The sequence below is a fragment of the Doryrhamphus excisus genome, chromosome 10 (genome assembly GCF_030265055.1).
Source record: "Doryrhamphus excisus isolate RoL2022-K1 chromosome 10, RoL_Dexc_1.0, whole genome shotgun sequence".
NCBI lineage: Eukaryota > Metazoa > Chordata > Actinopteri > Syngnathiformes > Syngnathidae > Doryrhamphus > Doryrhamphus excisus.
The window spans coordinates 7,983,996-7,999,063 of NC_080475.1; the positions used below are offsets into that span (position 1 = coordinate 7,983,996).

General features: G+C 42.9%; 1 protein-coding gene across 5 annotated transcripts in view; it reads right to left on the reverse strand.

The window, feature by feature from the left end:
- LOC131136428 (rho guanine nucleotide exchange factor 25-like) overlaps window positions 1-15,068 on the reverse strand; it is a 68,893-nt gene that overhangs the window by 5,993 nt on the left and 47,832 nt on the right. For 4 of the 5 annotated variants that reach the window (XM_058083226.1, XM_058083225.1, XM_058083227.1 and 1 more), the window contains 7 exons: window positions 7,898-8,205; window positions 6,303-6,413; window positions 3,224-3,342; window positions 3,041-3,107; window positions 1,936-2,039; window positions 1,746-1,815; window positions 176-265 (listed from right to left, as the gene is read on the reverse strand). In XM_058083226.1, coding sequence (XP_057939209.1) covers window positions 176-265; window positions 1,746-1,815; window positions 1,936-2,039; window positions 3,041-3,107; window positions 3,224-3,342; window positions 6,303-6,413; window positions 7,898-8,205 — 869 coding nt within the window. The remainder of the gene's footprint in view (window positions 1-175; window positions 266-1,745; window positions 1,816-1,935; window positions 2,040-3,040; window positions 3,108-3,223; window positions 3,343-6,302; window positions 6,414-7,897; window positions 8,206-15,068) is intronic. The other variant, XM_058083229.1, reaches the window with a different exon arrangement.

The window sequence follows — 15,068 nt, forward strand, 5'->3', positions numbered from 1 at the left end:
ATCCAACATTCGAACTACATTTATAGGTCAAAAAAGTGGAAAAAGCACAATAGGTCCCACTTAAAAATGTGTCCGGTTTGATTCCCCTGGACCATGATTGTCTTGTGAGTTGGTCGTCTCGTGAATCGCCACATTTGACACCAAATCTGCTGTTAAAAGAGTAGAACAAACTCACCTCAAAGTAGGTTTCAATGTACTCTGAGACAATGTGCTCGGACTTGGGCTTGTTCTGACAGTAGACCACATACATATTCAGACGCCGCTCCTGCCCGACAAAGAAACACACAGACGATGTCAAACTTGTGAGAAACATTCATTTAGTCTTCTTAGCGGTAACTCTACTGTGACTGATTAGCCTCGGGAGGCGGCGCCACCCTGAGCGTCCCGATGGACCATGTCCGATGTACCACGTCATGTGTAATCCACCCAGGTGGCCTTGTGTGTAACCAGAACCTTTGAGCGCCCATCAACATGAGGCTGCACCTGGCAACAAGCATCGTCACTTGGAAACTGCCGAGCTGCTCCGCTGCTGAATAAGAACACGTTGGGAGCCAATATGGCTTCCATCGTCACACTGCCAGTTATTGAATAGCATATTTACAGGCATGCCGTTATTATTGTGTTCTTTCAAGAACTACAATGAGCAGGAATGGGAGAAAAAGACATTCCTATTTCCTTCCTCCTTCCTTAATGATGCCCTTCAGCTGAAACCTTTTCTTCCTTCTTTGCCTTTTGGGTACGACCACGGGTGTATTTGACGATGCGGAACATTTCATCGACATTGTGGTTGTTGTTGGGGATAAACCTCATCCCAAACGTACGGGGATTGACTGTAGTACAGGAAGCGTTGTCTCAGGAGGGCATCACAAATTGCCAAAGACTCACACCACCCAGCACACAGACTGTTTGCCCTCCTACCCTCAGGGAGGCGCTATAGGAGTTTAGGGACAAGAACCACCAGGTTCAGGAACAGCTTTTTCCCAACAGCTGTCTCCTTGCTGAACTCTGCCCCCCATTGCCCACCCATTCCACTACGTACACCCCCCCGCTGACCTATGCCCTCCCCCATCACTTCATTGCACTATTGTACTATTGCACTATTGTACATATACTATCTGTTGATTCATTGATCATACTGTTATAATTTATATAATCTGCAATAACCATACTCTACTCTAGTCACTTCACTGCAATACTGTACATATTACTGTTATTATATATTGTCATATCCATACTGTTTATAATCTGTATAATCTACAATAGCCATATTATAGTCATTTCCATACCCTAGTCACTCCATTGCAATACTGTATATATTACTGTTATTATATATTGTCATACCCATACTGTTTATAATCTGTATAATCTACAATAGCCATATTATAGTCATTTATATCCCTGTACATATCCTCACTGTATTATAGTCATAGCCTGTATAGTTTTATTTACATAGATCTGTCCATACTAATGTACTTATAAAAAAATGCACTTCTGGTTGGATGCTAACTGCATTTTGTTGCCCTGTACAAGTGACATGAGCAATAACAATAAAGTTGAATCTAATCTAATCTAATCTAGTAGTCCCCGTTGTTGTGTCTGACCCAAACTTGACGAGGGATGCAAGGCAGCACAGGGTAGCATCAACAGACGCCGCATGTTTCGTCTATTTACTTCCACCGCGACGCAAGGAAGCCATCCAGACCGGATGAGCATGGTGTGTTTGTGTACACGGCGGCGAGACTCACGTGTTTAATGAAGAGCTGACTCAGTCTCTCCGGCTCTGCCAAGCACTTCTCCAGCTCTCCCAGGAAATAGCTAGACAGGAAACACAGCCACGGAGTCATTTGGCGCATTCTTCCTTTGTCCGTCACGTGACACAAAGAACCAGGAGGAACGGAGGAGTCCACGATTCTCATCTCACGGTGGAGGACTTACTCTTTATGCCAGTGAAATATTTGGTGAATGTTCCCAAAAACAATCTTGTCTTTTCCCTTCATGTCCTCTGGTATACCTTTGGAGTTCATATTGGTCATGTAGCCCTGAAACACAATACAGATGCTCATAGTTCATAAAGGCCAATGAGTTATTACTATTATTTACTAGGAACAATACCATAAAATGAAGCACAACCTGACTATTTTCCAGTAACTTGAGTGCCGCTGAGCCTGTACAAGGTTGTTTAAAACTTGTACTTCTTCTACTATTTAGGTTGTCAGAAGACATCTTATTACATCTTATTACAAGGCAGTGCTAGCGGGGAGGTACGTGCCAACACGTACACATTTATTGTACTCAACATGCAGTTTGGATACGCTTGTATGCTTCACAGATCTCCATGTTGTTGCATCACCCTGGTTTTAGCTGACAGTCCAGTAGAGATGAATAAATACGTATTATCAAATCTGGAGGGGGGGGGGGGGGGGGTACAAATATTTCTGTCCCCTGGAAGGGGGGGGATGTCGGAAAATAATTGAGCCACGGCAATAAGTGAGTGATTTCCACCACCAGGAAATTCTAAAAAGAAAATCCAGAAATTTGGGAAATGTGGAAAAGTGAAGAAAGTTCGGTACACCTTGTGTGAATAAGTGCAACATATTTGTGTGGAAAAGATTTTAAATAGTTTGGAACATGTCGGAGAAAGACATGGCAGAATAAAAATATAATAATAATAATAAAAAGATGAAAAGTGTTGCAGAATTTAGTGTGAAGAGAAGAAAAGTAGTCTAGAAAAACTGGACTATTTGTGACAGCAATAACATAGAAATATGTTTTCACTTTCCCCCATCAAATATACTCTAAAAGCAACATTTATACTGCACTTGCATACTATCCAAACATGATTTTCCTTTGAGAAGACCTCTGGATGAACCGGAATATTTCCAGGTACATCAAGCGCCAGATGAGGCGTTGCTTTGACACGTTTGCAAGCTGCTAATTCCTAAAATCCTCGTCAAACTGGAGACTGGATGACTGGAGGAAAATGCGCATATTACGAGGATATGGATTTAGAGCTTTTTCCCGCCAGATGAGCCAACCTTACCTCCACGATGAGGCCCAGGTCTGCTACATAGTGCTTCTCCGTCTCGATAAGCTCCTTCAGTACGTATCTGAGGAGAGACCAAGGAAGGACACGTCCTTCAAATGCAGTCATATCTCTGATGTAAAGCACTTTGAGGAGCTCTACACCAGGCGGGGGCGCACCAACTGAAAAACACAAACTCACAAGCTCTTCTCCAAGGCGCTTCTCCGCTCCTCCTCAGTGTCAGCCACTGAAGACCATTGGCTGGAGGTGTCATCCATCAGGAAAGAGGTGGACTGAGCGTCCAGAGCGTCCTGAGCGTCCTGAGGGTAGCCACAGGAAGGCAGTCAGAGGAACTTATGTGAATGTGAAATTCAGGTGCAAAATGTAAAAATGTAGCAAAAATGTAGCGATCATTGAAGGATAAGAACCAGACCGAGATTGCCATAGCTCGGCGGACTCGAGCCCCAGATAGCTAGAGGGAAAGCGATGAGGAGATAAGCATGAAATGTTGCTTGTGCAGCTCCAGAAGCTGACAAATGAAGAGTCCGTCTTGATTGAGTTTTGACTTGGGAGCAAACGATTACAGCAGACATCAGCAGCCTCCATTACTGATTTATGACCGCATAAATGTTATTTTCTTGTTTACCATCTGACAATTCAATCCTAATGTGATGCATCACAAGTATTATAAATACCTGGGAGGGCGGGTGATGCATTCTCTACCTCAGTGTCCTTCACTGAGGACTTAAAGGGGAAGTGTACTTTTTGCCCGTCATTAAGCTTAACCTTTTTGTGTGAGCTGTCACGTAAAGAGAGCAGCATGGCAGGAGAAGGAGAAGACTCCCTGAAGCCCTCAACTCCCCGTGGCTTGTTTTGCCCCACTAAGAGCGCCAAGCTGTGGCTTGGTTGACAAGTTCCTCATCAGGCTCCTTGATCACATCCAGATGTTCCGTGGAAAAGTTCAAGGAAGAATCACCTCCATAATCACCCCCATGTCCTTCTGGTGTGTTTTGTTTTTAAGCCATGAACTTATAGAACGACTATAAGGAAGTGTCTCCCTGCAATTCCATGAAGCAAACTTTGGGAATGTTTTTTTGTTTTTTGACGGGTTGAAAAAAATAGCGTCCACACTTTGTTGGATTAGTAAAATAGTTGTACCCAAATGGGAACGGACCACTGAGTGAAAACGATGTCATACACAAGGGACTTAGGCACTTAGGCACTTGGGCGTGGTGCTGACGGAACCATGTGACACACCAAACCATAGAAGAAGAAATAATGCCTGTGCATGACGTAATATTATAACATTAAGACATTTCATACAAGAACTTTGGTTAGCGCCCTCATTTAAACCATGCTAACTTTTTATGACCCAACCTTTGAAAAGAATCGGAATCGAAAATCGAAACCGGAATCACTCAAATTCAAACCATTCCCAACCCTAGTCATGTCCGTCAAAATATTCCATATTCTTTTGGGTTGTTGCCAAACCTCACTTCTGGTCACATGACAGCGACAGTGATGGGTGGGTGGGGTTAGCTGACAGAAAGACCGAGACATTGACCAACACTGTCGGTGACCTCGTTCATTCCGTTCACAAAAAAGAACTAGTTCTTTTGACCCGTTCGTTCATGACCGACGAGTCGTCACGTGTTGTTGCGCTGTTGAGTCGGAACCAACGTGAACATGAGTGAACGGACTGACTCGGTGTTTGTACGTAGTTGCTAACTGTTTTTTTGTCTTTGTCTTGTGTTACCTTTGTAGCACACACCCACTGTGGGACTCGCAGACCCCCCCACCCCCCATCCCCCATGTTTAACATGCTCTCTTCATGTCAACATCTGGAAAAATGAATCCCCAAAGACGATATTGAGGATATCAGACAATAACGTTTGTTCTCTTTTGAAAAGACCAAAGACCAAAGCAGCGGTAATTGGTGTTGTTGTGTCTTTTTGATGTAGGCCAACAAGAATTTGAACCCCGTTTCTCATGGAAAACAATTCCGATATTGTCTTTTTGACACTCGTGTCTCAACAGCATCATGCACTTGCTGAGTGGTATTAAGTTATTGAGACAAAGATGAGTAGAAATGAGGAATAAATCATCCTTCCATGACTTCATGAAGGGTCATAAAGGACAGAAAAAGAGAGCTGTGAAACGGATGAAGCAATAATTCAATCTACCTCCACCTCTCTTGGCCTTTCTCTTGGAAGATTGGCAGTCCAAACACGGAAGCACTGAGCTCAGCCTCCTCGTGTAATCTTATTAGAGGCTCGGGATGTTTTACACAAATGACACAAATGACCTTTTTCTGCCCCAAAGCTCAGATGGTTTTTATCAGCTGTTTGCTGCTACTTTGTTCCCCTGCAAAGTGAAACCTAACCAACAAAGTGAAACCTAACCAACAAAGTGAAACCTAACCAACAAAGTGAAACCCGACCCAGAGGCTCCAAGTGTTTGGTGGAGAGATGAAAGTATTATTCTTAAACCCGCAGCGTCAGCTCATTGTTGATTACGTGCGTTTGCCATGCTCAATGTGAGTCACATGACACTGGTTGCATCCCAACATTGCCCTTCCTGGTCCGACAGGGATCTGCCCAGGAGCCACGGATTCCGATAAGACTCCTTGCCATTTATCTCGATGTGTGAGACTCACTATGTTGGGGTGCAGATGCTTTTCTGATCCCCGCCAGTATTCATGGACCCAAATATTCCAATTGGATTTGCTTTATTTATAATCTAAACACTTCTATACTTTATTCACAAGTCCAGTTTTTCTTTAAAAATAATATATATATCCATATAAAACATTATAAAATATTAGCAAGATTAAATTTGATCTTTTCCTGTTTAAATTTATCTTGGCTGCGTTCTTTCAGCGAATACACGATATATGATATGACGTAACACGAAGCTACACACCTTCTTCAGTTTTAAGATTGGAAGCGAACAAAACGAAAAGAACTTTGACAGATGAAATGAATTCATAAACATGTAACCACAGGTCAGTGAAATAATTCAACCATAAATAATTGTGTATGTTTAGATTAAATGAACTGGTATTTCAATTATTTAAAGACGCTTTTAATGACTCATGTACTGTATGGAATTATTTCATAGTGTATTTATTTAATGAATTATTTATTGATTTAATGAATAAATGACACATTTAGTAAATTATAGAAAGATGTATTCATTTGTTTCATTGAGTCCCATTTGGTGGTCCATATGGAACACTTGATATTTGATATTTGATATCATAGTATTTGTGGTGACAGACCTGCGTGTGAAGCAGTGACGTGCAGCCAATCAGTGAGTGGGTTACGTAACCGGGGGACTGGAGTGTCGCTGGCGACAGATCCTCGGGGCTCGCCAGGCCGTCTTTCCACTCCTGGTGCACACACAGATACACAAAGTCACATGGGAGTTATGACTATATGTCTCGATGTCTATATGTCTATATGATATAGTATGGATCCAGACCCACTTTATTATTTCATTTTTTAAAGAAAATATTACATTTTGGTGTGACTATTTCAAAAGGTTGTAGCTTGAAAATGGTCATCGATAAATGCATACTGTAAATGAGAAATGACCCAAAGTTTGTTATGAATAGTCACTCATCTAATTAGCATTATTACGTCACCAATCTCCCAAGCCTCACCCAAAAACTCATCGAAATGACCCACTTTTCATACTCCTTGTGTCACGCAATCACGGCATCATCATCATCATTATCATCATCATCATCATCATCATGTAGTAGAGTGTGATACCAAACAGCGCCATTGCTTCCTATGCTATTAGCCGTGTCCTTTCATGCAAACATCCTCCTGTGGCTACTTTGTGTTTTTTTGGGTTATTTTTCTCAATAAATGTTTTCTCCAACTAAAATGTCTTCTTTTTGTATTTTGAAGAGCTACTTAGAAAAGAACCTCCTTAAGATCCAAAAGTACCAAATGTAAATCTTGCCATTTTTAAACAGTTCTTAACATTTTGATCATGAGCGTACATCAATATGGGATTTGCACCATCACAGCAGGTCCGTCTGAAGCAGGCAAGGAATTGGGCCCATGAAAAAAATGACTTTGGGCCCCCCTGCGGTTGTCACCATGGTTCTAGACTCTAGAACTGGAGTGGGCCACATCCGGCCCCGTTGGTTTGTTTCATGCGTCCCGCCAAAGATCGATAAGGAATTGCTGAAATGAAGTAAAATTGCGATATTGATTTTCCTGTAATTCCTGGTCTTTCCACCAGATGGCGCATTACACGCAGTGACACACTGACGTGATCTTGGCTAGTCGCTCTGTTAATAACCTGCCATGGTTCCGACCCATCTGCAGCAATGAGTAAGTCCAGGAAAAGTGGACAGTGAGTGCCGAGTGTTTGATTTCAACGATTGGACAACAAAATACTTTTTCACCGAAGTCCGCTCTCAGGCTGTATGTCTTATTTGTCAAGAAACTGTTAAAGGACTACAACATCGGCCGTCACTTTTCCACCAAGCATGCTAATTATGCTAACAACCGTCAACACAAGAAATGGCGGCTACGGCTCTAAACTTGGTAGCTAGTTTGCAGGCCCAGAAAAACACATTCGCCCGACATAATGCCATCCAAGAAGGCAAGTTCTCTTCCGGCGTACAAATTAGCAAAGACCAGAAAGCCGTTCTCCGAAGGGGAGTTTCTGGAAGAGCGCACGGTAGAGACAGCAGACATTTTGTGTCCTGAGAGCGAGACCAAATTAGAAAAAAGATAACCACGCGGGAATACCAGAACTCCAGTTTCCTTCCAAGATGGTTGCCTTGAAGTACGCATTGAACCACAACAGGCTAAGCCCACTCATGTGACCCCCAATGACATGTTCACCGCTCACCAGTTGTGTGTGTGTGACAGGCAGGATGGTGAGAGGGTCCCCGGGCCTCGGGGGGCTGCCCGGATCCTGGCTGTGGCTGTGGGACGGAAGAAGTTCAGGTTTTCCTTCAAGTTTGCGTATTTGACGTTGCCCTTTGGCCGTGGCCCCGGCGCTAAGCTTGCGAACCGGGTTCGTGAGCCATTTCTTCAGGGTGCTCACAGAGTGCTTGGAGCCGGGGGAGCCGGGGGCTGAGCTGCCTGAAGCCTGCGGGGGCAGGGACGCCACAGAGGTAGAGATGCTGCCTTCACTGCCTGCCGCCGAGTACGAGTCTGTGGGAAGAGCACAGAAGGCTGTTGGTGTCACGTTGGGTCTCCACGCGTCAATCAACGTAGGAATGCAACCTGACTCCGCATGTTCACATTAACGTAGCCTTTAATCATCACATGGTGAAAAAACAAGCCTAGCGTTTGGCCAACGCCCAGCGGCGTACCCATAAGGCAGCGGGCAGGTCGGCGGGAGGTGGCCGGAGGACTGGAAGCGGGAGAGAAATAAAAACAAAGAGTGGATATATAAAAATAGCCGCAGCTGTTTGACTCTGCCAAACACAGACGCTGTTGACAGGAAGAATAGCTTTTTCACTTGGAATTCAATCACATGATTGACACGCACTTACACGCCAGTTCCACCCATTATGCTCATTTTTCGGCCCTTTGTATTGAGTTGTGGACTCCTATAGAGCAGCTACGCACAATAACCAACACAGAAAGCTTTGTAGTTCTTCCAGAATCTGCACCTATTCCAGCTGTATTTCATTGGATTACGTCTGTTATGGTGGTTGGGTGGTCGGGTGGTCGGGATGTTGGGTGGTCGGGTGGTTGGGTGGTCGGTCCCACCGCCAGCACATAGAAAGAGTTCCGGTTTTGTGCTGCTAACTGAATAGGAATTGATGTCCGCTTTTAACATACAATCATATGCTTTGGATCCCGACTCCGATCCGGAAGTAGAAACTGAACAGTCCCAAGTTTTATCAGGAAAAAAGAGAGACAGCAGACGTTGTGATGTCACCCTAAAGGAAGTGACCCGAGGTTTGGTGGGGAAGTGGACATCCACTTTGATTCAGTGTATAAAACGGGATACTTGCCCTGGGCTGTTTGGTTTTTTGTCTTGTCCCCATTTTCCTTCTGTCTTAACCTCGCAACCCCCAACCGCCTTCCTCCTGTCTTCCTCAGACTCAAGTCTAAGTTCCTTCTCAGTGTGTCCTTGGATGGCTACTTGATGTCTGGGGCGTTTTGTCTCTTGCATGCAAACACAGTTCAATGCTTCACATTCATCTCTTGGGTCCTGACCAGAGCTTTTACCCTTCATCACAGCTGAGGGCCTTTCCCCTCCCCTGATGGGGGGCCAGGGTCAGTTTGGAACAAAAAGTGTGACGATGGCAGGGGTGCAAAAATGTAAACATTTATTGTTTTTAGGAAGCCCCACATAAATACAGTAAATATTAGTAACCCATGTCGAGATCAAATTACCCCCTCTGGGTTCTTTACAGACAAAAAGAACTCGGGAAAAATATAATAACACGATTTATAAAATAAATGAAATTCAAATAATTTCTTCTTTACAGAAAAAAAGTCAGAAAATATATTTCTTTCTTTGGCTTTTTCCTGATTTCGGAGTCAAAACAGCGGATTTCCTGCAGCGCATTCTGTGCCTACTTCCGCATTTTATCTTACATTCCTGTTACCCCCCCTCCAAACCACCCCCACCATGGCAGTGTTTTGACCATCCGCGGTACACGCAACGTACGTCATGAATCCTCTGGGATTTCCCTTCCTGTGACGCAGAACACGATTCATCTCCAAAAATGAGCTGCTTTGTGGACTTTGTGGTCATTGTGGTCTTAGTGGTCATTGTGGTCTTAGTGGTCATTGTGGTCTTAGTGGTCATTGTGGTCTACTTTGTGCGTAGACGCGTTGCAGCAGGCAGTCGGGCGGTTCCGTGTACAATAGAAGGAAAAACTTTGGTTCTTGTTTATTCTTGGTGGCTTGGTAAACCTGCCAGTGTATTTTTTGAACTGCAAATTAACTTATTTGGGAACCACTGGCTTACCGGGATGCAGCGGGATACAGTGAGTCTAATTCCAAGAAAAAGGTGGACAAAGATGCAATAACCTGGCAACCATCTTCCTGCCTGTCTGGAGGTAAAGGAAGAGGAAAACAGACATGTATATATTGATTCATTCATTTAATTATTATTGTAAGACTTTTTTCCTGAATGAGACGTCTCCTCACGTTCGAATCCCGTGCAACAATCCTACATCCAACAACAGGGGCCTCACAGCCGTTCACAGAGAGCCAGTGTTAGAAAAACTCCAAACTGAGCGTTCAGAGCCATCCTAAACTTCTTTCAGGGATCATGATCTGAAACTCTGGCATCGTTTAACACGAGAATACGACATTCTAACAAAAGCATCTGTTGGTTCCATTTGTAGTCGTGTGACAAATAAAGTCCGAGTCAAAGCAAACATCCTCTTTAGCTCAGTCGGAGAGCAAATAAAAAATGTTGGTAAATGTGGTATGTGCACCCCTCCATGGCCGACTTCTCTGACTTCCAACCCGAGACCCCGAGGTTTGTGTTCCCAAGTGTTTCTGCACAGGTTCAACCTGGGTCACAGTGCCGAGACACAGCCGGCTACACCATTCCTAGCTAGTTCCAGACATCAACAAAGATCACGTATCAAAAGAGAAGCTTTCACTCCTTCAACAATCAACAACCCACTCAGAGTGAAGACGATATGTCAAAGTCCGCATCGGAAAGAATCAGCATCTCTGACTGATGTACACATTTCTGATTCGTAGGGCTCACATAGTCGCTTGGATTCATCACGTCGACATCTGTCACCATGGCAACTCTACAGTTTCCCAGCTGACCCTGGAAAGCTTCATCTCGGTACGGTTACAAAAGCATACACGAGGTACCACCATTTTGTTTGTGGCAGCTTTTAGTCTCAGGAACAGAAAAACAAAACCCCTCCCACCAGGAACAACGTTGACCAATCACAGCACTTTCAGCATCTCTTTGTGGTAAACCATTCAATGTGCAACGCCAACGATAATTACGTCACATTTTATGTAATAGGATATCAATTTGTGAAGTATTTAAAACAATACAGTCAGCAAGCATATTTTTATATGACTATTTTTTATTATTATTAGCATATTAGCTCTTAAACTTGCCAAGAAACATTCAGCAGATACAAAATGTGAGCGAGTGAGACCTCTCACACTAACATGTTTTTGTATATTTGTGTCAGCTCAAAATAAGATGAATTTATTTATGATACCGCTTTTAAATTCCAAATGTTTGTGAGTAAAAAGCCTATTTATGAACATTCAGGAAGGATTATTATTAAAGATTTCCCACAATGCACTTTTCCTTCATGAAATGTACAAATGAAAATACCTAAAACAGGACAATAGTCATAAAACATGTCATCCAAATTACAAACTCAATGTCATTTCTCTTTTAAAACACGTTCAAATACATAGAAATTCATCATTATATTACAGTAAATATGATTTTATTACAATAATGTAACTATTCATTAGAAATCCTCCACTTTTTTTAATGTTTAGCACAAGCTGTGATTTGTACTACTCTGTTCACTGTCATTGAACGCACCATCCTACCATTCTCCGATGCCCAGAGGGATGTAAGGATGTATTTGGATGGATTTACCCCTTTTTCTTTTACCCCATACTTGCTCCCCGATGCTGATACTATGTGGGGATGCATAAAGGTAAGATGCGATGACTTTAATGACTAGCTAACGCTAGCACAACACTGGACTTCCGCCACGGTCATCACATTGACAGCCCGTCAATAGCAGCTGGAAGTCCACTTTAGCTGGCAGTTCAATGCCAACATCATCAAAATGTGAAAAGCAGTGGTTAGTTACGGATACAGTACAGGGTACACGGACTACTGTGTTGAGTACAAAGTACAAAAACTTTTGTGAACATTTTTGACCCCCCGACACCTCTACTCAAGAGCTGAAATGACACTGATTGGCTGATTGACTGATTGACACAAAACCTTGCCCCCTCATTTATGCATCTGAACTATAATAACATAAGAAACCACAAGGGAAAACAAGTTTTCACAAGATCCTTATTGTGCTGATTTAAGCCATCAATTTGTTCATCCAATCTAGGGCAGGACTTGCCCAGACGAGTAGAGCAAGAAAATACCAACTTGATTATTTTCCAGAGGCTCACAAATACAGTATTTACCGGTATTTGACTCTAAAACTGAGGAGCCAGTAAAAGGTACACACAAGCAAAAGAGCTTCGAGTGACTGGAGGAGATGGACAGGCAGTGAGTCCCCCCCCCCCTCCTCCCCCGCCCCCCCCTGCAGAAGTTTGATCTGACTTCCCTTTATTATTGATCATTTTAAGAGCTGCTGAGTTGATGAATCCGACTAAAAGCGTCCGTGGTAATGGAGTCCTTATCAAAGTCCATCTTCTTGGGAGGTCTCGGCATTTAGAGACCCGTTGGGCCGTTTGGGATGTCGGTGGCCTTGCCCCCCCCCCCCCAACAGATGACACGTGACCGGCTGAGGCAATGCCATTCAATGACAACACTTCCAGACGACAACAGTGGGGGTCCAGCCATACGATGGGTTCAATGACAGCACGGCCATTCTCTCCTTCTGACTTTATCCTCTTCACCATCGATGGTCGACTGCACTTCACCCACTCACAGGAAATGGACACTCAGCGGATGTGCAGACTCAAGCGAGACAACAAGGCACTTAGTACCTGAGGCGTATGGACTGGAAACCCTGAACTGTATTGGGATGGACTCTTCCGGATCACATGCTGCCATTCCCGAGACAAATACATTTTAGACCTTATTGTCTTTGAACCTGTTTCACTTGCTCTCGGTCCCATGAATCCTACTGGCCGGGGCCAAATGAACCATTCCAATCACAGGGATCTCATTGTGGAATTCTGTTTTCAGCAGTTTGGGAATAGTTTGGAAAAAGCAGAATGAAGGTATGGTTGGGTACGTTTTATGTCCAAGAACTTGACTGTCCTTGAACTCAACCCTATCAAACCCTGTTGGGATGAACAGAGGAAGAGTCGGGGACTTTTTACTTCACAAAACGGTGTATACTTTTTTTGGAATCGGGTTTTCGGTTAAATCGGTTAAAGGGACCTATGATGCCTTTTTCCACTTTTCTGCCCTATAAATGTAGTTAGAATGTTGTGTTCTGGTGTTAAACCATGCCAAAGGTTTCAGATAAGGAGGTTTGGGGATTTGGAAATGAGTCCTGAAAAAAGTTTAGGATGGTTCAAAACACTCCGTTTGAAAAGGCGTGGTAAAACTTCCCCTTTGTGATGTCACAGAGGGGCGGACTTCCTTATATGCTTCATAGTTCAGAGGCACTTTTGGCGTGTGACCAATCACAGCGGAGTGGGCATGCCCGGAGGCGGTCCATGGGTGGAATAAATGCAAACACAGCTGGAATAGGTGCAGATTCTGCAAAATCAAAAAAGTTTTCCGTGCGGGTTATTGTGTGTAGCTGCTCTATAGGAGTCCGTAACTCAATACAAAGGGTAGAAAAATGAGCATAATAACAGAAATGACGGTAGTTCATGAGAGAAGGTGGACCAATGCCACCCTGATTGAAGCCGTAACCGTGACTGAGGGTTGAGGGTCAGATGAAATAAATATGAAATAATATATATACATATGAAATATGAAATCTTCATTGTGGATCCATGATAGTTACTTTCCCTTGCATGCGTGAAAGAATGTATTGGTGTGCAGTAAGAAAGACGGCAGCAAGACAGACAAGTGAATTTAGATTTCCTGTTCCCTCGTTGACCCACTTTTAAAGTAGACACGCTGCCTTGCTAGCAGTGAAATACAACAGGAAGAAGCTAATCATCTAGAACAACAATAGAAACCTCCATAAAAGAAAAACCCAAGATGGCACATTATTCTATCTATGAAGTGATGAAATAGTTCATCCAAATAATAGCATCACTACACGTTGTATATTTACGTTACAGCTACGCTAACGCCTCTGGTGACTCAACCAGGGTTCTGTGTGGCCCCCGAATAGCCTTTGTCATCTTTGGTGGGCTGAAGCTGTTATACTTTACTTACTTTATTTACTTTACTTATACTTTACTTGTACTATTGAATCTATATTCAAAGTATACTATCCTGCCAATCATGTGATACTGACCGCCTTTAGTACTCTTAGAACAATAAACTCAACAAGAAGAAGTCGCTGAAAAGCCAGAATTCTGACAGCTTCAAGTAAATCATGCATTATTATGAATATCATTATGAATATCATTATGTATATCATTATGAATATCTAGACCCCCCCCACCACATTCCCCAGGAACTCACATATTTTGGTCTTGTTTCCAGCAGAGCATACCATCTGAGTGCACTGCAGTGAGTGCACTTAGTCAAATGAAGCATACCAGAGTCTCTGATAGTCTTTGTGTTTGTCCTCAGAAATATTCATATGTATCCATATATATACATATGCTATAATATTCTGGGTATTCGGCTTAAGATGTGAAATGACTAAAACTCTTTATGCAACGTTCCTGTGGTGCTTATTAGCATATTTAAAGAGACATCATCATGCTCACTGACGTTTCTTGTCATGTGATCATGTGATCATGACAAGAAATGATAATGATGATGATGATGATGGTCTTCACTTCACAACATCATCATCATCCTCCTGATTATCTTTGCACACAGTAAATGAGAGCGAGAGATGGCAATCAAGGCGGCCATGACGGCTGCCAGGGTGGCTGACAACACAGAGCTAATGAAAAGCCATGTGATTCCGTGATTCCGTGATTCCGTGATTCCATGATTCCATAAGGCAGATGTGGCGGTGGAGATTTGTGGACCCAGGTCTGCATCTATTATGGTGGTACCGCTTGCTGTTTTATATGTGGATGTTATACATTATTATAGTGAGGAAGATACATTCAATGTTATGATATTATGATCATATGTACTATGTTATGTACTATGTTATGTACTATATATGTACTATGTTATGTACTATGTTATGTACTATATATGTACTATGTTATGTACAATGTTAAGTACAATGTTATGTACTATATATGTACTATGTTATGTACTATGT